The sequence below is a fragment of the Sus scrofa genome, chromosome 7, assembly GCF_000003025.6.
Source record: "Sus scrofa isolate TJ Tabasco breed Duroc chromosome 7, Sscrofa11.1, whole genome shotgun sequence".
Lineage (NCBI taxonomy): Eukaryota > Metazoa > Chordata > Mammalia > Artiodactyla > Suidae > Sus > Sus scrofa.
The window spans coordinates 36,828,656-36,855,595 of NC_010449.5; the positions used below are offsets into that span (position 1 = coordinate 36,828,656).

At 57.4% G+C, this 26,940-nt stretch overlaps 1 protein-coding gene across 5 annotated transcripts; it reads left to right on the plus strand.

Moving 5' to 3' along the window:
* Positions 405 to 18,340, plus strand: MDFI (MyoD family inhibitor). Of its 5 annotated transcripts, none has more exons than XM_013977911.2 (5): positions 405 to 584; positions 2,160 to 2,246; positions 10,225 to 10,402; positions 13,975 to 14,199; positions 17,320 to 17,992. In XM_013977911.2, the coding sequence occupies exons 2-5, from the start codon at positions 2,217 to 2,219 to the stop codon at positions 17,574 to 17,576; spliced, it is 690 nt and encodes a 229-aa protein (XP_013833365.1). In that variant the 5' UTR covers positions 405 to 584; positions 2,160 to 2,216; the 3' UTR covers positions 17,577 to 17,992. The 5 variants fall into 5 exon arrangements, with proteins under 5 accessions (XP_013833365.1, XP_013833363.1, XP_001927069.1 ...); XM_013977909.2 differs by having other exon boundaries at positions 409 to 584; positions 10,220 to 10,402; positions 17,320 to 18,340; XM_001927034.5 differs by lacking the exon at positions 405 to 584 and adding an exon at positions 1,791 to 2,026 and having other exon boundaries at positions 10,220 to 10,402; positions 17,320 to 18,340.

Genomic DNA, 26,940 nt, shown 5'->3' on the forward strand with positions numbered 1-26,940 from the left:
TATATTTTACATTTCCAACAAACCAAATATATTAATTAATGCTGGGCCAGATTCAGAAGGCTGCTGATCTCAAGCAGGTGATTTGGACAGTAAGACTGGGAGACTGGGCTGATCCAGAGTTTAGGGGCCCTGAATAGAAGCTGAAAAGCAGGAGAGGAGGGAAGTGGTGCAGCTCTAGGGGCTCCCCACTTGCAGGAGCCCGACAGAGAGAGACATGGGGGCTGCCCTGGAGACAACTGCCCATCTCCCTTTCACCCTCCCACTCCCACTTTTGGAGGCAGATGAGGCCAAGCCGGCGGGCCCAGGTAAGCCAGCAAGAATGCTGCAGTGGCCAAGCCCCGCGGGTGCGCCGGGTGACTCAGCCCTTGCCGGGAAGGGGGGAGTCCACCCTGCTCCCCAGAACTTCCAGACAGCAGCCTGATCTGGGCTGGCTCCCGGGGGCTCCAGGCCAGGCCCCTCAGCAGGCAGCCCGGCCAGGGAGCGGGACCCTCTCCACCCGGCCTGGGGCCCCCATTTCCGGGCAAAGCTACCTGGGCCCATCGCGGGGGCGTGACGGCCCAGCGAGGAGAGGTCCTCTGAGCTTGGTAAGTAACGACTGCGGGGACTGAGAGACACCAATGAGAGGCCCCAAGTCCCTAACAGGGTCCTGGCGCCCCAGTCCCCAGTTTCAAGCCCGGGCTGGAAGGCGGAACCGGGAGAACTGGCCTGACGCCGCTGCAGCCGCCGCCGCCTCCCTAATAGCTCCCGGGCCCTCGTGGTGCGTGCGGAGCCCAGACTCCAGGCTCCGAGGCGTCCTCGGCCAAGCGTAGCCAAGTCACTGTCACCCCCGCGGGTAGCCCTACCTGAGAACCATCCCATGGGCCCTCCCACCCCATCTCCTGCCCACACCCGGCGGGTGGCAGGGTCCCTGCCCACCCCTGTCCTCCAGGACCTGGCCCCGGACGGAGCGAGGCTGAGAGTCCTTGAGTTCCCCCCCACCCCACCGCGACCGCCCCTTCCTACCCCCGGCCCAGAGGAGGGACCAGCTCACAATTCCAGATGTGTCGCCTGGCTGCCCCAGCCTGGAGGGGCTCCTTCGCTCCCCTTTGCCGCGCACGCGAAATCTGGAAGGGCTCAGATTCCAGTCTGGAGCCAAAAGACGAGCTGAACTCCAGAACCTCTCGGCCTTCAAAGTTGGGTTTCTGACCCATATTCCCACGCACGGCTGGTAGGGGTTGGGGGATTAGGCACGCTCAGGGCTGCTCTAGGACACAGGAGGCTAGATAGTCACTTAACCGGATTTCCCGAAGGGACAACTAATAGCGGGGTGGGCACCAGGACTGTGCCAGGGCTTAGGACCCCGGGGGGAGACCGAGGGGGTAGACAAAGGGTGCCTGAGAAACTTGATCGCTTCCATCTTTGGGACAGCGAGGTTTGGGGCCTCAAGTTTTCAGACAATTGGCTCGAGGTAGCCGTGGTCAGCGTGCTTTCTCTCTGGTTCTCTTGCTTTTGCGAAAACTTTTCAGAGTTTAGAACAGGAGAGGGGGAACACGCGGCACTGTTTGCAGTCCCTCGGAGCACTGGGCCTGGGAGGGGGGCGGAGATTTGGGGAGCCTGGGGCCCAGCTCCGAGAGCGCGGAGGAAGCGCGCGGAGCCGGCTTCCTGTGGGGGCTCCGGCCGCGGCGCCCCGCGGACAGACGTGTCCGGCCCTGGCTGCGCCTAGTCGGACGCGTTGGGGGGGCAGGGGCGCGGTGGGGGGGGGGCGCCTGGGAAGGCGAAGAGGGGGCGGGGAGAGGGTGGGCCGGCGGGAGGGGAGGGGAGAGCCGAGTGGGGGAGGAGCGAGGGGGCTGCCGCGAGAAGAGGCAGAAAGAAGGGGGCGAGCGGCGCGCGCTGGCGCCGAAATGGGAGAAAGGAGCGAGTGAAAGGGGAGGGGCACCGGGCGAGCGCGGAGGAGCCGAGTGGCCCCTGGGGCTCCGCGGCCGGCGCGCATGGCAGGCCCCGCGCGGTGATCTTCGCGGGGCGGAAGAGCAGCGCGCAGCTCCCACGAGTAAGTCGGTCGGGGGCCGCGCCGGAAAGCGGGAAAGAGAGAGGCTGCGGCTGGATCGCCCCCTGTCCGGCCCCTTTACCCCGGCACGCGCGCAGGACCGTCCCCCCAGCCCGCTAAGCTCTGTCTCCCGCAGGTCCCGGGCCGATGTCCCAGGTGAGTGGCCAGCGTCCCCCTCACTGCGACGCGCCGCATGGAGCCCCCAGCGCAGCCCCGGACCCAGGTAGGATCGGGGATGGAGAGCGAGGCTGGAAGGGAGCGGGTTAGGCGGCTGGGGGAGGGGGAATTCTCCTCCCTTCTCCCTCAGAAGTGGGGAGACTGTTCGGGGGAGCTTGGGTGAAGGTGAGGGCGAGGACTCTGGGTATGGAGGACAGGGTCCGAGGAGACTGGAGGGCTGGGGCGGTGGGGGCAGGGCCCGAGCGGAGGCGGTGGCAGCGCCAAGTTGGCTCCAACTCCCCCCCACACACACACCAGACACACACACACCGCAGTGTCTGTGGGTCCTCCTTGGATTTGTGTCCCAGCAGTTTCTGCCCAGTGTGTAAATATTTATGGGGGCCTGAGGCGGGGGTGGGGGTGTCTGAGTCTTCTCTCCTTCCCTTCCCCCCAACCCAGCCGAGCAGAGCGCTTCCCGAAAACTTTTGTCCGCAGCTAGCGGCTGCGGGACCCGGCCCTCCCCTCCTTGCCTCCTCTGCTCGCCTTCCTCTCCGCCTGGGCCTGGCCAGTCCCGGCCACTCCTACTCTGCAGGCACACACAGACACGCACAGACACACACCTTCCATCTCTTTCTCTCTCTCCACCAAGTACCTACAACCGGAGTGACATGTCCCTTCCCCCAAGTCTTGGGCTCTTTAACCCCCCCTGGGATTCCTGCAGGAGCCTCCCAAACCAGGAGGGTTTGTGACTCCCTGCTGGGGATTTAGGGGGCCAGGGAAGAGTCCTGGGGCTGTGGCTCTTGGTTCCCTCTCCTCACAGTACAGATGTGAGCTTACAGTGGAACACAAGGTCAGGGAGGAGTCAGGAACATCTGGGCTTGTTCAGGGGCAGCAGGGATGGCGTGCAGAAGTACAGGCCCAGATTTCGTGCCTTTCATCCCAGCTCTAGGTTAGTCTAATCTGCCTTCCTCTCACCCACCCCCCATTCCCGCTCCCTCCCTCTTTGAGTCTCTGAATAATCTGGAGGTCTGGTTCTGGACCTCTGGCACCAACTCCCTGCGTGGCCTTGGACGAGTTCCCTTCCCCTCTCTGGCCTCCGTCTCCACATCTGCCCATAGGGGCTGGTCCACCTGTTTGGAGAGGCCCAGGACTACCTGGTGTGGGTGCTGGCACTCTAGAGACCCAGGGCTCTGGAGGTGGAGGCAGGGCAGGGGCGGGGGGGGGGGTCTCCAAAAGCAGAGTGAGGACAAGTGGGAGATGTCGGGCCAGGGGCCAGCACATTCGTGAGGCTGATGTGTCTGTCTGCTGTGCATCCCGCCAGCCCTCAGATCCCCCCGCCCCGTGGGGGCCCTGGAGCAGGGGCTTGTGGGGGATAAACTCCAAGAACTGGGCTCCTGCAGCCTGAAGAGAGAGCTGGCGGCAGGGGCCCAGGGAGGCTCTTTCTCTCTGTCTGAGAGTTTTCTCTCTCCCTCTCTCTTTCGCTCCTCCTCTCTTTCTCGGCCTCCGGCTTCTTTCCCACCCTCCCACTCTCCTCTGCTTTCTTCCTCGGCTTATCCATTTTCTCTGCTCCTTCCACCGCTCCCTTCTTCCAAGATCCTCTCCCCTGTGTGACCCGTTTGGAGCCCCAGCAGGGAGAGGAGGGGCTGGAAGTGCTTGGGGCCTGGGACCAGGGCCAGGGTGGGCCACTGGGAGGGTTCAGCCCTGAGCTGTAACTTGAGGCCCATCCCCACCCCCACCCCAGTGAGCCCCCTCCCCAGCCTGGGCTGGGCCAGACAATGTGGCTTTCATAACACGAGAAGGTCTGGCTCTGCCGCTTTGGGAGAATGAGCCTGCTGCCCAGGAAGCCCAAACCGCAGGAGACCCAGCCAAACCCCCACAGACGCCTGAATCCGAGACCAGAATCCCCCACGCTCCCTGCCGAGTGCTGACAGAACAGCAAGGCCACAGCGCTGCCCCGCTGGGGCCCTGTTGGCAGGACAGCTAGGGAGCAAGTCAGCCCCTCCCTCAGCCGCCCAGGGCGCAGACGGGGTGCAGCAGGACTCAGCGGCGGCGCAGCTCTGGTTGCGGCAGGCGGCCAAGCCCCCACACCCTTGGCTCCCCCAGTGGCCTCCTCCTCACCTACCCTGAGAGCCCCCGGAGCCTGGCTCCATAACCCACAGCAGATTTCTGCCCAGCGTTGGGGCGTCACATTCCTGCTCTTGGTTCTAAATTGAATTTCTTGGGGAATTGGAGCCTTCAGACCTAAAATAAAACCAACCGGACCCGGCCTAACGGGCCAATTCAGTCCCGCTCCAGTCCTCAGCCTGGTAGTCTGAGACGGACCTGTATGTCACAGATGCATGTCAAGCGAGCCCATGTTGTTGCCTCCTTGGTGCCAGATGCCAGCCCTAATCCTCACCTTCGCGTTCTCTGGCCTTCCCCTGATCTGGGGCTTTCCAGGCTCCAGAACTGTCCTCACCAACAGACATGGGCTGAGCATCCACTACCATGGGTGTAGAGATGGACATGGACCCGCCCAAGGGCGGGAGCTGGGGAGGGCCGCAGTCGGGTTGACCCCTTGGAATTTGCTACCGAGTTATGATTTCCGAAGGGGAACCCTGGGCGCTAAGTTCTCAGTGAGCCACTCAGAGGAGGATCAGAGAAGGCTTTCTGGAGAAAGAGATGGAGCTCCAGCAGGGTCATGAAAGATGAGTTGGAGTCGGAGTGAGGGAAAGGGTAGGAAGACCTCAATATAAGAGGACGTCAAGGAGTTCCCATCATGGCGCAGTGGTTAACGAATCCGACTAGGAACCATGAGGTTGCAGGTTCGATCCCTGACGTTGCTCAGTGGGTTGAGGATCTGACGTTGCCGTGAGCTGTGGTGTAGGTCGCAGATGCGGCTCGGATCTGCTGTAGCTGTGGCCGTGGTGTAGACCCGTGGCTACAGCTCTGATTAGACCCCTAGCCTGGGAACTCCATATGCTGCGGGTGTGGCCCTAAAAAGACCAAAAAAACAAAAAAACAAAACAAAACAAAAAAACCAGAGGAAGTCAATACAAGCTTGGATGGGTTAGGCGGAAGGCTGGTGGTGGCCTGGGGCCGTGCCAAGGTCAGGTGGCCTGGAACACAGGATCCTTGTCCATTGATTAGGTTGAATTCATAGAGACTGGAGGCCTTGAATACCTGGCCAAAGAGAGACCAGAATCTGGGGTTCTGGTCACCCCTCTCGGAGTGGATGGGATCCCGGCCCTCTCTCTGCAGAGGTGATCGGAGCTCCAAGGGGAAGGGCCAGGTCCACTGTCCACAAAGGTAGTGGAGAGGGACTAGGCCTGGGAGCTTGGGGACAAGGACCCTGGGGACACTTTCCAGGCATGGAGTAAACCCTTCCTTCGTGGAAGAGATCCCCCTAACTCCTTCTTGGTCCAGGAACAGCGGCCAGAGGGAGCACATGGGATCCAGCTGAAATTTTGAGTCTTGGTTTCCCTCTTGGGCTTAGGGGTTTTGTTTTTTTTTTTTTTTTTTTTTTTTTTTTTTTTGGTCTTTTTGCCTTTTCTAGGGCCGCTCCTGCAGCATATGGAGGTTCCTAGGCTAGGGGTCGAATCGGAGCCATAACTGCCAGCCTACGCCACAGCTGCAACAACTCAGAATCCGAGCTGTGTCTGCGATCTACACCACAGCTCACGGCAACGCCAGATCCTCAACCCACTGAGCAAGAACAGGGATCGAATGCGCAACCTCATCATTCCTAGTCAGATTCGTTAACCACTGAGCCATGACGGAAACTCCGTCTTAGGGATTTAACATGACTTTTCCACCCTCTCCTGGGACTAGTCTTTCCAGAACTCAGGGCCTTGTCCTCCGGAACCTTTTCCTGTGTTAGGGGTGAGAATGCATCAAAGCAAAGGGGTTCTTGCCTTTCTGTGTTTCTCCTTTGGGGATGGGGACCCTTGAAAGAAATGCAGGCTGGGGCTTCTGCTCAGAGGGGCCACCAGCACTGAAGCCCCCCGCCCCCCAGCACGTTAGAAAAAGGTTGTTCTCTGGGCAGGTGGAGCGGGTATGCCACTGGGTGAGCAGAGGGCACCTCCGGGGAGGGCGGGGCCTTAACCTGGGACTCCAGCCCCGCTCCGACTCCCACCTCATCCCTTCCTGCACAACCCTTGGCCATTGCTGGCCCCCTTGCTGTCTGGGAGTTTCTTCTCAGAGATGTTCTCCCCACTGAGGCTGGATAGGGGCGGGTCTTCTGGTCACAGGAGGGCTCTTTTGGTCTCTTGATGGTTGGGCACATGCGCTCTGCCTCTTGCGTGGCTTTTCTGCACCATGTGCTCCCAGCAAGAGCGGTTTCTTGGAATCTGACTAGTATCCAGGTTCGATCACTGGCCTTGCTCAGTGAGTTAAGGATCCAGTGTGGCCGTGAGCTGTGGTGTAGGTGAAGACATGGCTCAGATCTGATGTGGCTGTGGCTGTGGTGTAGACCGGCAGCTGTAGCTCCGATTTGACCCCTAGCCTGGGAACCTCCATATCCCGCAGGTGCGGGCCTAAAAAGAAAAAAGAAAAGAAAATTCAAACCATTCAGAAATTTAAAAAAACAAGAGAGAGAGAGAGAGAAAACGGTTTCTTGGTCCAGCATCTTGGCATTAGAGCCTCTGGGCAGCATGTCATTCGCAGACCAAGTCTCCTGTCACTCTTTTTGGTTTGTTTGTTTGTTGTTTGGCTGCCCCACAGCATATGGAGTTCCCAGGCCAGGGATCAAATCTGAGCCTGAGCTGTGACTTACGCCACAGCTGCAGCAATGCAGCAATTCTTAACCCACTGCGCTGAGCCGGGGATCGAACTGGTATCCCTGCTGCTGAGGAGACACCATTCATCCCGTTGCACCACAGCAGGAACTCCTTCCTGTCAGTTCTTGTTCCCTGTCATTCGGCTTCTGTGTCCCTGGGCCCTCAGCACAGCTTCCTCTCTCTGCCCTTACTGTTGCTCCCCCAGGCGTCTGCTGGGTCCCCTCGGCTGCCCTCCTGGCTCCAGAAGGTCTGTCTGTCTGTGTTTCCAGGTCAAGATGCCTGGACTGGATTTTCTTCCTCCCTGGTTTCCTTCCAAGGTCTGATGCTCACCCCAGAATGGCAGGTTTCCTGCAGGAGGGGCCTCCTGGGGAGTCATCTATCCTCTGTAATTTCCTGTCCCCAACAGAGGTCCCCAGCCCTGAAGGTGCCTATTAGGAGAGGTTGCCCAGAGAGTGACAGGCAGGTGACCTGCGGGGAGGAGGGCAGAGGTGACAACCAGTCTCCCCAACGCCTCTTTCTCTCCTCCCTCCCTCTCCACCCCTGGGGGCCAAGAGAGCTGCCATCCTGGCTCCTTCCACCATGGAACTAACTAACGGTGTCACCTCTGTGCACCCCGGCGACCTCAAGAGAAAGCCTGGGAAGTGACCTCGAGGCCCGCCACGCCCTGATTATCATTCTAGCTTCCCTTCTTCACGCTGCAGCTCTTACCACCAGGGATTCCCAACCGTTTCTGCTGCTGTCCTCTAAACATCCTTTTCCCTTTCTTTGTTGACCGATTATTCAGGACCCAGGGTGGGCATTGCCTTCTCCAGGAAGTCCCTCCTAGACCACCCCCCCCCCACCTGGGATAAGTGCCACCATCTGTGCTTCCGCAGTTCTTAGAGGCCCCTGCCGAGCTCCCGCCCCTCAGCGGGTGCACGGTCCCCCACCCCCACCCTGACGGAGGAGCCCCCGGGACAGCGACCTGGTCTTTCTCATGTGGGCCCACCCAGCGCTTGACGGTATTGGGAGGTGCATCGGTGCTATTACACCAAACAGCACAGGAAGGAAGGAAGGAGGAAAGGAAGGAAGGGAGAGGAGAGAGGGTGGGCGGGGGAGGGGCGGATGGCCCTCTGCTGGCGGGGGCACTGCTGAGGGATTCATTTACTCTTTGAAACTTCAAAGCACCAGCCTTAGGAGCCCCCTTTCCACACAAGGTGACCCAAGTCCTAGTACCTCGCCCAAGCTGGCATCTGGTAAAACCCAGGGCTTGGGTCTTTTGAGCTCCTCACTCAGGCTTTTGTCCTTAGGACGCCCGGGAGGGCCAGCCCTGCTCTTCATTCAGGGCCAGCACTTCGCTTAGGCTCCAAGGTTGGGTGGTCTAGTCCCCTCCTGAGGATTAGGACGCAAGCCGAGCCTCCCTCTTCACGTCAGCCTGGTCTTGGCCCTCGAGAGCCATGTCCGTGCTGCCAGAGACCAGGCTATGGGCTGGGAGAGGTGTCACGGAGCAGACAGCCTGGCTCCCCCTTGGGGGTCCTCTCCCCTGGCCTGCTCCCCCTGGTGCCAGCCCTGCCGTCTTTAGAAAGTCACCTGCCCTCCCATTAACCCAGGCAGTGAGAGGGACTCTCCATGGGCCCAAGGGAATAGACGGGGCTGGAGGGACCTGCCCTCTGCCTTCCTCGGCACCTGGAGGCTGTCCCAGCATATAGAGGCTGCCTTCCAGGGGCAACTGGAGCCCTAGCCCACCCTCTCCCTGTCCCCGCTTCTGGCTCCAGGTGGAGCCAGGGGTTCCCCTGGGCGGGTGGGAGCATGCCTGCTGCTGTCCGTGGGACTCACATGGAGCCTCTGTCCCCTGGGCCACGGGAGACCAGGATGTGCAGAGCCAGGATGGCTCAGGCCTTGTCCCCTCCCTTGAGGACACTCCATCCCCCGAGGCCTGCGTGCCCCAAAGGGTCCCTCGAGTATCTCCCTCCCCCGCTCGTCTCATTGCGAGGCTCAGAGAAGGACACCCTGTGTAAGGGCCCCTGGGCTCTGTGACTGGTTCCGTTGCCACTTCCAAGACTAGCCTTGGTCTCCCGCAGTCCCTGCAGATGTGTCTCGTGATCTCTGTGTGTGGGGTTAGGGCGGCCACTGGCTCATCACCCTTTCTCTCCATCTTTCTCCATGTCTCCCTGTGTCCCTCTCCTCTCCCTGAGCCCTTTGGCCTCTGTCTCTCTCTGAGTGTCTCTGGCTGCGCCTTGTCCTTGCCCAGCCTGGCCCCTGGCCCTGTGCCCCCAGGCTTCACCCTCCTTGTCCACCCTCGGGCCTTCCCACACTTTTTTCCAGGTCCCCCTTCTGCCTCCTTGCCCCAGCTCCCAGCCCCCAGAACATTCGCCCCCCTCCCCGGGCCCAGGGGGCCCTAGTCCTGCCACCTCAGGAACTGTGGCTCCATATCTGCCTTCCGCCCACCTCGCGCGGAGGGGCCAAGCCGCTCACTGTAATTACCTGTGGCTGCCGGCCGCCTCGTCCAGCGCACTCGGGCTGTCTCCCTGTCTCCGTCTCCCTGTCTCTCTTCCTGCCCGTGGCCCCTCCGCCTCACTGCCAGGCTCCTCTGCCTCTCTCTCCTGCTGTCATCCTCTCTCTGACCCAATTTCTCACTGTCTGTCTCCTCCTGCTCTGTCTGCATCCCCCTCCTTCGCCATCGCCTCTGCCTCCGACCCCAGCTTTATCTTTCTCTCCATCGCTGACTTTCACGCGGCGGCTGAGCCTCCCGCCTGTCCTGGGCTGTCTGTCACTGAGTGTCTGGGGTCCCTCTCCCTTTGCATCTGATCTCCCACCTTCTGATGTGCTGTCTCACTTTGCTTCTGCCTTCCCCCCTGTCCCTCTGATCTTTCTCTCTCCAGATCACTCTGGATGGCTGTCTCTACCTCTTCATTGCTGGCCATCCGTCACTTCTCTTCTGTGCTGTTTCTGCCTCACTTCTCTCCTATGCTGTTTCTGCCTCCTCCCCTGACTTTCCTTTGTGTGGTGCATCTCTGGCCCCCTCCCCACCAGCACACGTGCATGAGCACACGCACACACACACACGTGCACAGGCATACACACACACACACACACACACACACACACAGAGCCTTGCTCGCTCACAGGCTGTGGTTTGGGAACTTTCTATTTTGGAGTCTGGCGCTGTTGCCACATAGGGTAAGGGCTGGGTAACTGAGACCAAGAGTGAGGGCTTCTGCTGGGCTGTGGGAAGGGGACCGGGGGCTGGGCAAACAGGAGGGCACCGGGAAAATGTCCCTCAGTCTGTCTGCTTTTTCTCTAGCCCAGACCACATCCCTCCTGCCTGGGCTGGAGGTAGTGACAGGACCTGCTCATCCTGCGGAGGCAGCGCTAGAGGAGGGCTCCCTGGAGGAGGCGGCACCCCCCATGCCCCAAGGCAATGGCCCTGGGATCCCCCAGGCCCTGGACAGCACTGACCTCGATGTCCCCATAGAAGCTGTGACACGTGAGTCCTAGGGGACCAGGGGACTGGCCTGGCAACATGTAGGGGTTGCATTAGAGAATCCAGTCTAGATGGGATTGCAGAAATGCCATGGGCGCCCGTGGGAGCTGAGCGGGGAGCAAGGACCTGGAGGTGCCAACAGGGGGGAAGAGGTAGGACACTGTCGCTGTCCTTGCTGTCTAGGAAGAAGACCTCCACAGACAACATGCTTAGTATAAAATTAGTTTAAAATGAGTGTGGACAGGCTCCGGGCAATATAGTCCAGGATGGAGAGCATGAGGCTTATGGAGAGAGGCTGGGGATCAGGGCAGGGAGCTGGAGCGGGAGGCAGCCCAGCCTTCAGAGTCTCAGGAGCAAAACGGCAGGAGAGAGGCCCCCAGTTGCTCTGGATAGACAGGAGCAAAACTCAGCTCTAGCCCCGGGTTTGGTTCAGTGTCTCCAAGAAGGTCCTGGAGGAGGAGAATTCGCCCCCATCCCCCTCAGAAGCAGGGGAAGGGGCAGTCAGAGTCATTTGGTCATTTTAGCAAAATCTATAGGCATATTGGCACGTGCTAGATTTCTTTCCCTGAATGAAATGCCCACCCGCTCTCCATATCAGCCCCCAGCGAGGCCACAGGATAGCTCCTGCCAAGCCCATTTTCCGGATGAGGAAACCGAGGCATGAAGCCCCATGCTCAGCCCTGGACACACTGGGGAGCTCTGATCTCCCAGCTCAGTGCTGAATCCGATGCCTACCAGCCTAGCTGGCACGGCTGAGCGGGGAGCTGCCTTCAGCCAGGGCATCTGGGGTTAAGCTGGACTCCCTGGAAGCCAGGGTTACTAAATCCTGCTAGTGCACTGCCCTCAGCCTCCTCCAGACACAGCCCCCAATGGAACTGAGAGAAAGAGGTGAGCGCCACGGCCACGGAGAAGGGGGCCTGGATGGGAGCTGGACAGACACGCCTATGTCTCCCGGCCCCGAGTGTTTGCTCTGTGACTCAGCCCCCACGGCCACCCCCACGGCCATGGCCACAGGCAAGCTCCCGCCCGCTGGTGTCTGTGCCCATGTTTAGGCAGCAGGGCAGAGGGCACCAAAGCTGGCCCAGGACTCAGCCCAGTCACTCCCCGTGGGGCCAGGAGGTGGGGCCAGGATGATTCAGGCTTGGCCACTTCCCACAGCCTAACCCCTGTTTACCCAGATGTAGGCACAGCTCAGGGCCAAAGGCTCCCCACATGGAGCATCCGCAGAGCCCTGTCTCCCATCCTCTGCCTGGCTCTCAGTTCCTCTCTCCCCACCTCCATCCCCTCCCTGCTCCACTTCCGAGCTGTGGAACCTCTGGCAAGTTTTACCCTCTCTGGGCCTCAGTTTTTTCACCTGTGAAATGGGGCAGTACTAGGTCTCTTTGATGCTTAAGGAAGTTAAGCTCAAGACCTGTCAGCTACTGGGTGTAAGAGTAGTGATGGTGGTGGTAGCAGCTTATTCCTCAGACCCTTGTCTCCCAGTCTCTGCCCCCTCCTTGCCTCTCTGCCCTTGGAGTCCCAACTTTTAGCCTCCAGGATGGTCCCATCTCTGACCCTTAGCTGTGTGACCTTGGACAAGTCACTGTACTTCTTTGGGGCGCAATTTCCTCATATGTAAAAGGAGGATATTTGGAGTTCCCCTTGTGGCTCAGTGGGTTAAGAACCTGACTAGTATCCATGAGGATGAGGGTTTGATCCCTGGCCTTGCTCAGTGGGTTAAGTATCCAGCATTGCCATGAGCTGTGGTGTAGGCCGGTAGCTGCAGCTCCAATTTGACCCCTAGCCTGGGAACTTCCAAGTGCCACAGGTGCAGCCCTTAAAAAAAAAAAAAAAAGAGAGAGAGAGAGAGAATACGGCTCTATAGAGATGCTGAGGCTAATTCTCATGTTGGAATTCCCATTGTGGCTCTGCAGAAGACCGGACATAGTGTCCCTGAGGATGCGGGTTTGATTCCTGGGTTAAGGACCCAGTGTTGCCACAAGCTCCAGCATAGGTTCCAGATGTGGCTCAGATCCAGTGTTGCTGTGGCTGTGGCGTAAGCCGGCAGCCTGGGAACTTCCATATGCCGCAGGTGCGATACTAAAACAAAACAAAATTCTCATGTCAAATGCACAGAACAGTGGCCAGCAAGCAGGGAGTGCCCAGCCGCCTGCTACCACCATCAGTAGAAGGCCTGGCCCCGCAGTCAGGGGCAGCACAGAGGCCCCGTTCTGCTCTCCTCAGCCTCCCAGCCCATCCCCCCTATCTCTTCCAGAAACAATCCAAACCCACAGGCCTGGTGCTGGGGGAGCAGGGATCCAGACCCCAGAATCTGAGAGATGGAGGTGTCCCCATGTTTCCGGAGGGTCTCAGAGCCATTGGGTCCCGAGAGGAATCAGGAGCCCTGAGCAGCCAGGGGGAGTCCCCCAGCTCTTGTGACCCCTTCTCAGTCTCTTCCCCCAACACACACACACACACACACACACACACACACACACACACACCCCTGGCCTTGTCTCTTGAGAAGCGAGCCGTGCCACCCAGGTGGGCACGCCTGAGTGAGGGAGGCTCTCCAGAGCCAGCGTCCCTGCACACCACTGCTAAGGCTGCAGTTCGGTCCCTCAGCCTGAGGTGGGGACCCAGGCTTCCCAGCCTTGGGGTCTCCCTATTGGCCTTCCTTTTCCCTTCTTCTCCCCCTCCTCACCCAAACCCCAGAGGCCCCTCAGCAATCTCTGCTGCTGCCACAATGCGGAGGCCCGGATCGGCAGGGAAGCTGGGGGTGGAAGGAGCGGGGGACCAGGGGCTGCTGTGAGGAGCCTGTGGATTCCAGGGCCAGGACATTCATCTCCAGACAGATGTCTCCAGTAAATCACCCAGCACACGAAGGGCAAAAACAGCTGGGGGCCTGGCAGAGGCCAAGGTGATATTAACCACTTCCCTGCTGTTGATCCACCCCAACTGCCACCATTCTTGCCAAAAACCCCAGGGCCAGAGTTGCCATTGTGGCTCAGCAGTAACAAACCTGACTAGTACCCATGAAGACTCAGGTTTGATCCCAGGCCCTGCTCAGTGGGTTAAGAATCTGGCATTGCCATGAGCTATGGCACAGGTTGCAGACGCAGCTTGGATCTGGCATGGCAGTGGCTGTGGCGTAGGCCGGCAGCTGTAGCTCTGATTCGACCTCTAGCCTGGGGACTTCCATAGGCTGCAGGTGTGGCCCTAAAAAAAGAAAGAAGAAAAAAAAAATCCTAGGACCCCCAAGAGCAGGAGAGTGCATTTAATGTGGGGTGAGAAGGTGGGATCCAGGGCTCTGAACCTCTCCCCTTGCCTTGCACCTCTGTATTTTCCGGAATAAGCACTGGTCTGGGAGTCAGGAGCCAGGCTCTACTCTGCCGTTGTTCTGTGACGTGCCTCTGGTCAAGTCACTTCTGCTCTCTGGGCCTCCATGTCCCCCTCTGCAGGATACAGATGAGCTGGGTGACCCGTGGTGTATCTAGGGATGGAGCAGGCAGGGTGAAAGCAGAGCTGGGAGGCTGTGCACCCACCTCGTCCCCATCCCCCATTTCCTCCATTGTCCTTTCTTATCATCTTTCCAGGCCAGCCTCAGGGGAATCCCTTGGGCTGCACCCCACTAGTGGCGAATGGCTCTGGCCACCCCTCAGAGCTGGGCGGTGCCAGGCGGACGGGGAACGGTGCCCTGGGTGGCCCCAAGGTCCACCGGAAACTGCAGACACACCCATCCCTCGCCAGCCAGGGCAGCAAGAAGAGCAAGGGCAGTACCAAGTCCGCTGCCTCCCAGATCCCTCTCCAGGCGCAGGAAGGTAAGCACTCCCTCCTGCCTTCCCCTGGGAAACGCTGCCAAAGCTGGGTCCTTCTGAGGCTGAGGCAGGGACCAACAGCAGCCTCTTTACCAGGTCGCTGCTTGGAAGGGCAGCATTTCAGCCCCATGCCAGTCATCTTGTTCATAAAGGGGTATTCAAGCATTTAAAATGTACTGGGCCTTGCAGTTCCTGCTGTGGCACAAGGGGATCTGCAGCATCTCTGCAGCACTGGGACTCAGGTTAGATCCCTGGCCCCAGTGATCTAAGGTTAAGGTTCCGGCATTGCCATAGCTGCAATGGAGATTGCAACTGCAGCTAGGATCTGATCCCTGGCCCGGGAACTCCATATGCCACAGGACAGCCAAAAAATAAAAATAAAAAATAAAGTGCACTGGGCCTCCCTTGTGAGCCAGGCTCTGCACTGTGTGCCCAGTAACTCAGTCCATAGCCTCAGAAATCTCTCGTGCCAGAGAGGTAATCACCCTGTGATGTGCTAAATGATACAGCCAAACACACGGAATGCTGTAAACACAGAGACATCCACCCCAGCCCAGAAAGCTGGGAAGGGGAGTCTGGGAGGGCTCTGGAGGTGTTTGAGCAAACTTTAAAGGACCAGTAGGAGGATCTAGCTGGGGGCATTAGCACAGAGGTGAGAACTGGCTACTGTGGTTAGATTATGAAGTTCAAGTTGAGGAATTGTGGGAGGTGAGACTCTAAGTAGACAGCGCCTGGACTCTGGGGTATGTTGTAGGGGGGTGCTTGGTAAGCCATGTAGTGGACCTTGATTTCATCTGGGGGACAGTAGGGAGCATTGAAGGGTTTTAAACAAGGTAGCAGTCTCATCAGATTTGCAACTGAAGAGCTTCCTTATCCAATTTGCAGTTAGATAGCAGGGGTTCGAACTGCACTGCACAAGCCCCTGTTCCTTGTACACAGGAACCGGGGTGGGGGCATCAGAGCCTCCTTGGCTGTGGGAGACTCCCACAGGACCAGCAGCCTGTGCCAGGGATCTGCCAGTGGCCCCAGGAGGGGGGTCAGCCCAGCATCCTGGCAGCAAGCTAAGCAGTTCAGAACCAGCCCCCCCACCACTTACCAGCTGGGTACCCGAGGGCAGGATCATGCATTAATTCACTTCCTGTGAATTCCGATGTACCAGGAGCTGTTCCGGGGACTATAACTGGCAAAGATGCTCACCCTTGTGCTTACCCTGTGGTAAGCGGGGAGAGTGGTGGAGGTGGTGGAAGGTGATGAGCCCCGGGCAGGGAAGCAAAGCCAGCAGTGCCAGGGCTGGGGCCCGGGGGGCAGCTTGCAGTATTCAAGAGGGTGCCAACGCTGTTACTTTTTTTTTTTTTTTTTGGTCTTTTTGTCTTTTTAGGGCCGCACCCGTGGCATATGGAGGTTCCCAGGCTAGGGGTCTAAGCAGAGCTACAGCCGCCAGCCTACACCACAGCACAGCAACGCCCGAGCCGTGTCTGCGAACTACACCACAGCTCACAGCAACGTCGGATCCTTAATTCACTGAGCAAGGCCAAAGATCAAACCTGCAACCTCATGGTACCTATTCAGATTCGTTTCCACTGCGCCACGACGGGAACTCCAACACTGTTACGTTTAGAATGGATAAGCAATGAGATCTTCCTGTACTGGAACTGTATCCAATTTCTTGGGGTAGAACATGAAGATAGATAGTATGAGAAAAAGAATGTATGTATACGAATGTCTGGGTCACTTTGGTGTACAACAGAAATTGGCACAACATTGTAAATCAACTATACTTAAATTAACAAAATTAAAAACGGGTGTTCCCACTGTGGCTCAGCGAGTTACAAACCTGACTAGTATCCATGAGGTTGCGGGTTCGATCCCTGGCCTTTGCTCAGTGGGTTAAGGATCTGGCATTGCCATGAGCTGTGGTGTAAGTCGCAGACACAGCTCGGATCTCGAGTTTCTGTGGCTGTGGCGTAGGCCGGCAGCTGCAGCTCTCATTTGACCGGGAACTTCCATGTGCCCCAGGTGCAGCCCTAAAAAGCAAAAAAAAAAAAAAAAAAATTAAGTTAAATTTAAAAAAAAGAGAGAGGGCGCCAAGGAAGGCCTCACTGAGAGGAGACCTTTGTGGAAGAAGGGGTGGTGGGGCACAGAGTGAGCCGAGCATACATCTGATGCCAGTGCGCTAACGGGACAGGGGGCAACACCTGCATGGCCAGACGTAGCCCATGTGGCCACAGCAGAGAAATGGGGGCGGATCTGCAGGGGCCACTATGACCTCTGGTGCTCTTACCCCTGGTGAGGCGGAAGCCCCTAGAGGGACCTGAGTGCTGGAGGGCAAAATCTGCGTGACACTTTTCAAGGGTCCCTCTGGCCTCCTTGTGGGGAGTGGATGGGGAGAGGGGTGGTCAAAGGTGGGGAGAGGGGTGGTCAAGTTAGGGAGTGGGGAGACCTGTGAGAAAGCAGCTGATGCCTGGTGAGAGATGATAGAGTAGTAGGATTCTGCATAGATTTTCAAGTGACTTTCCTGTGCCTGAGTTTCTTCATCTATGAAGAGGGGCTAATACTGCCCCACTTCTAGGAGCTCTTGCAACTTTGTTTGTTTTTGTGCTTTTGGTTTTTTTAGGACTGAACCCACGGCATATGGAGGTTCCCAGGCTACTGGTTGAACTGGAGCTGTAGCTGCTGGCCTCTGCCACAGCCACAGCAACTCGGGATCTGAGCCGCGTCTGCGACCTACACCACAGCTCCCGGCAACGCCAGATCCTTGACCCACTGAGCGAGGCCAGGGATCGAACCCGTGTCCTCATGAATACTAGTCGGGTTCGTTACCGCCGCCGAGCCACAACCGGAAGTCTCTGTTGCAAGTTTAAATGAGTTTAATTTATGCGCACTGCTTAGAACAGTTCCTGGAACGTGTCATCACTGCATGTTCCCTAAATATGTGACTGAGGGTGGTTAAGGGAGGGACCCAGGACCCAGACTGCCCTGGCTCAGACCTTCAGCCCACTTCCCTCTCTGTGCCTCAGGGTCGTCACCTGGGAGGTGGGTCCCCACCTCATGGGGCTGGTGCAGGCTGGTCGAGCACTGGGCAAGGTCCCTCCTGCTTGAGCGAGCCTGGCCCTCTCTCTGCAGACTGTTGCGTCCACTGCATCCTATCCTGCCTGTTCTGCGAGTTCCTGACGCTGTGCAACATCGTCCTGGACTGCGCCACGTGCGGCTCCTGCAGCTCGGAGGACTCGTGCCTCTGCTGCTGCTGCTGTGGCTCCGGCGAGTGCGCTGACTGCGACCTGCCCTGCGACCTGGACTGTGGCATCCTGGACGCCTGCTGTGAGTCGGCCGACTGCCTGGAGATCTGCATGGAGTGCTGCGGGCTCTGCTTCTCCTCCTGACCCCCACCCCTGGGCCCCCCCCCACCCAGGGCCCTCCCGGACCCCAGCCCAGTGACAGGGGTTGGGGGGTGCCTGTCCTCCTCGCTGGTTTCCAAGGACAACAGCACGGAGGACCTGGGCAGGGGTGGGATTGGAGGACCAGTCCTGGATCAGCTGCCAGGGCTGCGGAACACTGTGAAAGTTGGGGGGGCGGGGCAGGGACACGGGGGGAGGCTTGGACGAGGGGCTGTGTCTACCTCTCACTGCCCCTGTGCCTGCCTCCCATCACCCCCACCACCACCACCAGGCTTAGAGGACAGCAAAATGTGAAAAGAGACACCCCACCCGACCTCAGCCAAGCACCTCCCCAGGCTCCTCCCTGACCCGGACTGGGACCCAGAGGGCGGGGCTGGGCTTGGGCTCGGGACAGGGTGGGATGGGATGGGGTGGGGTGGGTGGGAACCCGTATAGAAAAGACTGGAGGAGTTCCCATCGTGGCGCAGCGGAAACGAACCCAACTAGTACCCACCCGTGAGGATGTGGGTTCGATCCCTGGCCTTGCTCAGTGGGTTAAGGATCTGGCATTGCTGTGGCTGTGGTGCAGGCCGGCAGCTGCCGCTCTGATTCAACCCCTAGCCTGGGAACTTCCATATGCTGCAAATGCAGCCCTATAAAAAAAGCAAAAAAAAAAAAAAAAAAAAAAACTGGAAGGGGAGAGGGAGGGAATGACTGGGGGGAGGGTCTGCTCTACTTGTTGCTGTAAATAAAGATAAGTGTCCATCTCAGATTTCCCCAGGACGCATGAGTACTGGGCAGGGACCGTGACTGTCAAAAGCAGATGCGCCACAACCCTGCTACAAAGTCCCCAAAAGGATGGGGCTTCCCTGGCCTGCAGGGGCCTCCTCCCTTGTTCCACGTTCCCTTCTAAATGGAGGAAGAGGGGTCTCTACTCCCCACCCTTATTTCCCTCTTCCCGCCAAAGGGACGGAGAAACCAGAAAGGGAAGAGTTAACCCTTGGCACTGAATTAATTAACAGCAGATGTGTTCGGGTTTTGATTAATTAATCTCCTGCTGACTTCAGCTTCTCAAAGCCACGATGGCTCCAAGGCACAGGGCGACGCCTGTGTCAGCGGCAGAGCTGTGCCTGGGGAGGGGGCAATCCTAGGCCTGGCACAGCCTGGGCTGCTCTGGGAGGCAAGTTTGGCCTGAGTGGGGGTCACATGACGCAGCTGCAGTTGTCCCCCTGATTGCCGGGGCGGGGGGGCTGAGATAGAAGAAAACTGGACTGTCTGGTGCCTCAGGGGCCATGTGTCCAGCGCCCTTGGTGTGTGGGGGTCGGGGGCAGGCAAAGCCAAGCACCAAGGCCGAGAGTGGGGTGTCTGTCTGGGCTGAGCCCCTCTCCACCCACTCCTGGTCCTGGAGGAAGCCAGGAGGGTGCAGGGTGAGTGAGAAGACGTCGCATGGTGGGACAAGAATTGCCCTGAGGAGACATGGCTGAAGAAGGTCTTGAAAAGTGGAGACCTCACCCCAAACTCGGGGGGGGGGGGGCACTGCTTCCAGGAACAAAGGCTGGAGTGGCCCAGAGGGATTCTAGAGGAAGGCAGGAGCTCAGGAAAAGGGCCAGATGAAATCTGAACTCTCTTAAGGAATGCCACACAACGGGGCAGCCCAGGGCGTAGGGCGTAGGTTGCGGTGTCAGCAGGGAGGTGACAAGAGGTGCGGAGAAGGACTACCTCCCCACCCCCCTGCCACCGCCCCCGTACCCCCCTCTCACCCCCATCCCCATTCATGTACACGGACACAGGCCTCACTTCGCCAACATCAAGGCTCTCTCACCTCTGGGACCGCATAGGAAACTCAGGACCACATAGGAGACTCAGGAAGCGACCTCCCTGGGATCACAGAGTGAAGATCAAAGGCAGGAGAGACGGCCTGTCTTCTCGGGCCCCGGTGTTCATTTATCTATCTGTTCATTTATCTCAGGTCTTTATTTCTCCTTTAGTTATTGTTCGCCCAAAGTACAAAAGGTGCAAAAGCCTAAACTGCATTTACAACTTTTGACACTTACCGTTTTCTCTTTTATTTTTAACCAAATTTTCAGAATCCCATGCACACTGCAGCCTAGTTATCACTTGACCATGTGGGGCTCCTCCTCATCACAATTGAGGAGCCCCTGGAGTTTCACACAGGGGGAGGCGGGGTCCGGCTTCATCCCTTCCACCCACTTCTGCCGTAAACAAGGGAGAGCAGAAGGTGTCCTTTTGCACGAATGAGCCGTGTCTGTGGACTAGGCCTGAAGGTACGATTGCTGGGCCACAGGGCACATGCATTTGTGATTTTGCCACAATGTGTGTGCGGGGGGAAGGGGGGTGCCCGTTGGCCCCCATGACCTCAGGGAGCATCCACTTCTCTCACAGCCACGGGAGGGCTGCCCTTCAGTTCCCGCTCAACCCAGGTCCTCCGCCAAGGCTCGGGTCCCAGGGACGTTAGGGTGGCCCGGGGCGGCGGGGTTGAGGGCTTGCTCCTAACCCGCTGGAGGCCTGGTCCAGGTGGGCAGGAAGGCCCCCTCCCAGCCCTCTGCCCTCAGCGGGAGCGGTGGCAGGAAGAGACACCCCTGCCCTCTAAATCGTGATTTCCTGCTGCAGGACAGTGGCTGAAACCGGGAGGCTGAGCTAGGGGGAGCGAGACCCAGGAGCAAGGCTCAGCCAGCCTCCTCTGGCACGCGCGCGCACGTGCACACACACACACACACACACTCTCTCTCTCTCTCACACCCACATACATTCAGTCCACAAAGTCACACACGCACACTCTCTCCTTACAGCCACATACATACATTCCACAAAATCACCCCCCCGACACACACATGCACACACATACCCGCTCTCTCACATACATTCTGCATACATTCTACAAAGTCTTACACACAAACACACACACACAACACATGATATGATGTACACGCACAAACACACTTTCTCTCTCACAGCGATATACATACATTCCACAAAGTCGCACACACATGACACACGATATGATGTACACACACGCACACACACTCACATGGCCTCTCTCCTTACAGCCACAAACTCACATACAGTGCACAAAGTCAGCCCCCCCCGCCACACGCACCCACACATTACACAGTTCAGAGCCCCCAGCACCCCAGCCCTGCTCAGCCTGACCTGGTACCCGCCCTCGACTCCTGCCCTGCCTCGGCCGCTCCCGAGCCCTTGCTCATCTCCCCTGGGAAGCAGCTGGTGTTTATCTCAGGGGCCACCCACCCACCCACGAGCCCAGGCTCTGGACCCTCCCCTCCAGGCCCTTCTCTGCTGCCTCCGACCAGTTGGCCTGGGCCAGGCTCTGCCGTGGGCCCTGGGAGGAGGCCCTGCAGCCTCGTCTCCTGGGTACCACGAGGCTCTGGAGAGCGGATGCGGCTGCAGCGGCCAGGGAAGGGCCTGCTTCTCGGGTTTCCTTCCAGCTGTGGGGCACAGACCAGCCCCACTTGGCTCAAGAGACCTCTTGAGGGCCACCCTCCTGCCCTGCATTGTCTAACCCCAGATGGGCATTGCCACATCTGTGGCAGGACAGGGTGGTGAGGCCAGCTTGAGTTGTCCTGGCTAGGACTGCCTGTGACCGCTGGGTGATCAAACCCAAGCGTGCCAGGGGCTGGCTCTGGAGGGGAGGGCTGGTCAGCAAACCTACCCCCCCTTCATAGCCTCCCTCAGCTTCTTCCCATTGGCATCCCCAGAATTCCCGTTGTGGCTCAGAACTAGTATCCATGAGGTTGTGGGTTCCATCCCTGACCTCACTCAGTGGGTTAAGGATCCAGCATTGCCGTGAGCTGTGGTGTGGGTGGCAGACTCGGCTTCTATCTGGCGTTGCCGTGGCTGTGGTGTAGGCTGGCAGCTGCAGCTCCGATTCGACCCTGAGCCTGGGGACCTCCATAGGTCGCGGGTGCGGCCCTAAAAACAAACAATCATCCTCTGTGCTTACACTCAGAGCTGGGCCGACTCAGCTTCAGGCCCTGACAGCCCATGGCTCCAGGGCCCCGAGGGAACACCTTTAAGCAGCCCCAGTGCTGGAGTGCTTGCAGCCGGGGGCCTTCGCCAGCTCCCTAGAGGGGATGAGTTGGTCCCCCCGGCTCAGGACGGTTGCTGAAGACACCCACAGTGGCTGAGCAGCGGGGAAGAGCGTGGTCCTCTCGGGACTGGCCCAGGCAAGGAGGGGACAGGAAGACATAGGGACAGGAGCATCAGGGCACAGGAGGGGGCAGTAGAGGGAAGAGAAGTCACAGACCTGGCCCTCGTCACTTCTGTGTTTCTGTTCCTTTCCACATGCCGACTGTCCTGGGATGATACGGAGACAGGCACGGGATGGCACCTACGGCCACAGCCCTCCCATTACCCCACCTGTCCCTCCCACCAAGAGCAAAGCCCCCTCCCAGCCTTCCTTGGCCCTCACCCGGTTTTCCTACCTTTCCCACCCCTGTAGTGACCTCTACACCCCACAATTCCAGCCATCTCTGGGGTACAGCTTCATCCCTTCCCAGCGCAGACAGGTGGGGTGTTCACGTGCTGTGTCTACCTGGCATCTCTCAGTGTTGCCACCTCAGGGGGCCCAGGGAAGGCGCTATGTATGGCCCATCCCAGGTCCAGGCACTTTGTCAGCAGACAGACGGCAACCCTGTGGCCAGAGGGTGGGTTACATGGCTGCCTGTTCAGAATCCCGTGGGCACGTTTCCCAAAGAAGTCGGGGTGCTCTGACCAAAAAGGGAGGAAAGGAGGGCACAGTGAAATGACAGAAGTCACAGGAGTTCCTTGGTCACCTAGTATTTAAGGACCCAGCGTTGTCATAGCTGTGGCACAGGTTCGATCCCTGGCCGAGAAACTTCTGCATGAGGCCAAGCCCCCCCGCCCCAAAACCCTGAAGTCACTCTCAGTGGGTCCAGAGGAGGCCCCTGGGTAGAGGAGGCCTGGTTGGAAACCCTGAGCTGTTGAATACAGCTCAGGGCATTGGGCTGGAGAAGGGACACCAAGGACTAGAACTCTTTCCAAATTCAAAGGCTGGGAGGAGAAGGAGGCTGCCGCAGACTCCACGAGGCAGACGGAATAAGGAGCACGGGGGTTACAGGTGGCCCCTGTGACTCCCACCTAGCCAGACCTTCCGTGGCTCAAGGATGCAGCCAGTGACTGTCTGATAAAGAGAAACAGAGACGGACAGTAGACAAGAGATGGAGTGAGATGAAGAAAGAGGAGAAGAGCCAGCAAGGCGGATGGGATGGCACAGACAAAGCATCCCCAAGGCCCCGAAGACCGAAAAGCGAAGGAGGCAGGCTGTGGGCACACGTCCCTCAGCTGCTCCCAAGGTCACCCGCCGGGGCCGCAGGGGCAGCGGTGCCCCTCCTCGGTCCCAGGGCCCTCCTGTGCCCTGAGCCTCCACAGCGTCGGGCAGCTCGGCATTAATTAGGGGCCCGGCTGATGGCTCGGAAGATTGGCCCGTTCCAGGGACGCTGCTGAATAGAGACCTCGGTGAGATTTATTCCTAATTATCTCATTTGTCTCCCCCCATTACTCTTTATGGCTGGGATTTATGGGGCCATTAATGGGGCCTGGTCAGGCCAGGACGAGCGTGAGCCTTGAGATGCTTCATAATAATAACAATAACAACATTCACCCTGGCTGGATTAATGGGTCCTTGCCCTCCCCACCCCCTGTCCTTGGGACCCCAGCTGCCTGCTGCCCAAACGTCCTCAGCTCTGGGTCCTCGGCCACCTGTGGCGTTCAAGCCTTGTGGCCCTTCCTCTGCCCCCCTCCACCCCAATCCTGTCTCTTAGCCCTTCTCTGGTGCCGCCGATTGGGGGTCTTGGGGAGTGTGGAGTCCCATGGTAATGTCTCTGGGACAAGGCCTGAATCAGTCATTGATGAGTCTGGCTGCCAGCAGCAGAAAACCCAGAGAAAGCTGGCTTCATCTCTAAGGATCATTGCAGAGGTAGGAGATCTGGGCTGATCAGGAAACTCCAAGACGCTGTCAAAGAGCCTGGCTTCCCTCCCTTTGCCCTGTTATCCTCAGCATGTGGTCCCCGTCTCCTCTCCTTGTCACAAAGTGGCTACCGCAGCCCCAGGCATCAAGCTCACACAGCATCTGCAAGGACAAAAAAGGCAGAGAGAGAAGGAGAGAGCTTCTCCTCCTAAACTGTTTACCAGCACAGGGAAAAACATTTCCAGAAGCTCCTGGCAGGTCTGCTTACACCTTTGCCCAGACTGGTCACATGTAGTCATAGGTCAGCTTCCCCAGACGCAGGCCCTAGACAAGGCTTCAAGTGCAAGTGCATTGGTTTTGTTTGTTTTGTCTTTTTAGGGCCGCACCTGTGGCATATGGAGGTTCCCAGGCTTAGGGGTCCAATTGGAGCTGTAGCCACTGGCCTACACCACAGCCCACGGCAATGCCAGATCCTTAGCCCACTGTGTGAGGCCAGGGATTGAACCCGAAACCTCATGGTTCCTAGTCGGATTCGTTTCTGCTGAGCCATGATGGGAACTCCCAGGTGTGTTTGTTTAGGAGGGGATTCCAGGAAACAGCAGTAGGAGGGGAGTGAGACCGGGAGGGGGGGCGGCCAATAACGTGTATGTTGTCAAATTGGTTACTATTGTGTTCCGTGCACACAGGTTGGAAAAAGAATTTTCCAGCTTAGCAAGGTGAAGAGAAAGAAGAGTGTATTGCAATAAGAGATGCACTAGCACAGCGGGATGACTTCCTGAGGATCAGGGTGGGGTTGTGTGTCTGTCTTTATAGCCCAGGGAGACGAGAGGTCTTGTGATACACCTGCTGACCTGCTGACTGGTTGGGAAAGAGGGATACACTTGCTGGTTGGTTGGGGGGCATGTAAGGAGTGAGGAATGGGCCATATCCCTTTCCTAGTCTGGGGCAGGAAGGAATAGGCCAGGTTGTCAAGTTGGGGGAGGGCATTTCAACAAGATGGGTGAGACGCTGAGGAGGAGGAGGGTCTGGGCCAGAGGCGTTGGGTTGCATATCCTCGAAGGGGACTTGAAGTCCCACAGTTACTACTGTGGGCAGGTGGCACTCAGTCGTTCCTTTGAGGGAGCGGAAGTATTTATACACCAAACCCATGGTCACTGGTTGAGGGCAGCTCCCGAAGGTGTGGCAATTCTCTGGCACTTGTTGCCTGCCTGGCCTGTGGAAGGAAGCCCTCAGGCAAAGGGGTAGAGGTGCTGACAGGCAGAGAGCTTGGCACTGGTAGGGCCTTAGGGGACAGGCAGCCATGTCACCCACAGTGGGTGTGCAATGACTAGTAGACAGACCCTTGGGTTTCCCTGTTGGGCAGGGAGGAGGGGACGGGCTGCTGGGGAGGCCACCACGAGGTCTGTTACAGACTCCCCCCACCTGCTCTCCAGGACTGAGCCTCCACCACCACAAGCCAGTCACAGGGGCTGAGCTACGTCCACTTCCATGTCAGGAGAACAAGCAACAAAATAAACAATAAACAAGAAGGACTCCATCCAACTAAGAGCCTCTGCAAGCCAAAGAAGCTACGGACAAAATGAAAAGACAGCCTAGAGAATGGGAGAAAAATATTTGCAAACCATCTATCTGATAAGGGGTTAATATTCAAAAAATATGAAGAACTCATACAATTCAAAATCAAAGAAACAAATGACCCAATTTTTAAAAGGTCAAAGGACCCGAATAGACGTTTTTACAGGTAGGCCAACAAGTACATGAAAAAATGCTCAACGTTGGAGTTCCCACTGCGGCACAGTGGGTTAAGGATCCAGTGTTGCCACAGCTGTGGCATAGGTTGGTTTGGATTCAGTCCCTGGCCTGGGAACTTACATATGCCAGTGGGGTTGGGGGGACAAAAAAAAAAAAAAAAGGTGGTGAACATCACTAGTCATTAGGGAAATGCAAATTAAAACCACCTTGAGACATCACCTCACGCCTGTTAGAGCAGCCGCCCTCTATAAGACAAGTGATAACAAGTGCTGGCGACAATATAGAGAAAAGGGAACACCGCACAGGTGGTGCAGCCACTGTGAAAAACAATAGGGAGGGGCCGCCAAAAATTAAAAATAGAACTACCAGGAGTTCCTGCTGTGGCTCAGAAGTAATGAATCTGACTTGTATCCCTGAGGATGGGGGTTCCATTCCTGGCCTCACTCAGTGGGTTAAGAATCTGGCGTTGCTACAAGCTGGGGCGTAGGCCAACAGCTGCAGCTCCGATTCAACCCCTAGCCACCCGCCAGACATTTCCATATGCCTCAGGTGCAGCCCTAAAAAAAAAAAAAAGACTCCAACTGCAGCAGTTCAGGTTGCTATGGAGGTGCAGGTTCGATCCCTAGCTGGGTGCCACGAGTTAAGTATCCAGCGTAGCTGCAGCTGTGGCTTGGATTCGAATTTTGTAATTTCCATGTATCACCAGTGCGGCCACCAAAAAAAAAAAAAAAAAAGAAAAGGAAAGGAAAAAAGAAAACATACTGACTGATTTACTTCCCTTCCTGTGACGTTAGCTGCCCTATGAGAGAAAAGAGTTCGTCCCAACGTCTTGCTTCCCTGGCGAGGAATCCAGAGAGATGTGTCTACCACGCCTGTGACAGAAATCCTATGTAAACCAACTTAAATAAAAAAGGAATTTATAGGCACTCGTAGATGGAAGGAAGAATCTGGTACTTGAAAAATTAAGAGAAGTTGATTCTAAAACTCATGTAGAATCTGCAGCCATACCCTGAATGCGCCTGATGCGTAACTTCATGAAGCTAAGCAGGGTCAGGCCTGGTTAGTATTTGGATGGGAGACCACCTGGAAATACCAGGTGCTGGAGGCTTTTAAACAAATAAAAAATAAAATAAAATCCATATAGGGACAAGTGACATAGAACAGCCAAAACAAATTTTGAAAGGAACAGCAATTTGAAGAACTTACACTCTCTGCTTTATAAATCTACAGTAATCAGGGCACATTGATGGAAATGACAGATGGACAAATAGATCAGTGGAAGAGAATGGAAAGTCCAGAAATAGACAATGCGTATATGATCCATTTATTTTCAACCAAGGAGCCAAAGCTATTCCTTTTTTTTTTTTTTTTTTTTTTCTGGTCTTTTTAGGGCCACACCCAAGGCATATGGAAGTTCCCAGGCTAGGAGTCGAACCAGAGCTGCAGCTGCTGGCCTACGTCACAGCCACAGCAATGCAGGCTCCAAGCCTCGTCTGTAAACTACACCACAGCTCAGGGCAACACTGGATCCTTAACCCACTGAGCAAGGCCAGGACTCAAACCCACGTCCTCATGAATACTAGTCAGGCTCTTAACCCACTGAGCCACAATGGGAACTCCAAAAGCAATTTATATTTCCCAGATGGCCCC

Coding starts and splice junctions, on each gene's coding strand:
- MDFI (XM_013977909.2), top strand. CDS start 2,171: ATGTCCCAGGTGAGTGGCCAGCGTCCCCCTCACTGCGACGCGCCGCAT. Junction 2,247..10,219: donor CAGCGCAGCCCCGGACCCAG/GTAGGATCGGGG, acceptor CTTTTTCTCTAG/CCCAGACCACATCCCTCCTG. Junction 14,200..17,319: donor CCCTCTCCAGGCGCAGGAAG/GTAAGCACTCCC, acceptor CTCTCTCTGCAG/ACTGTTGCGTCCACTGCATC.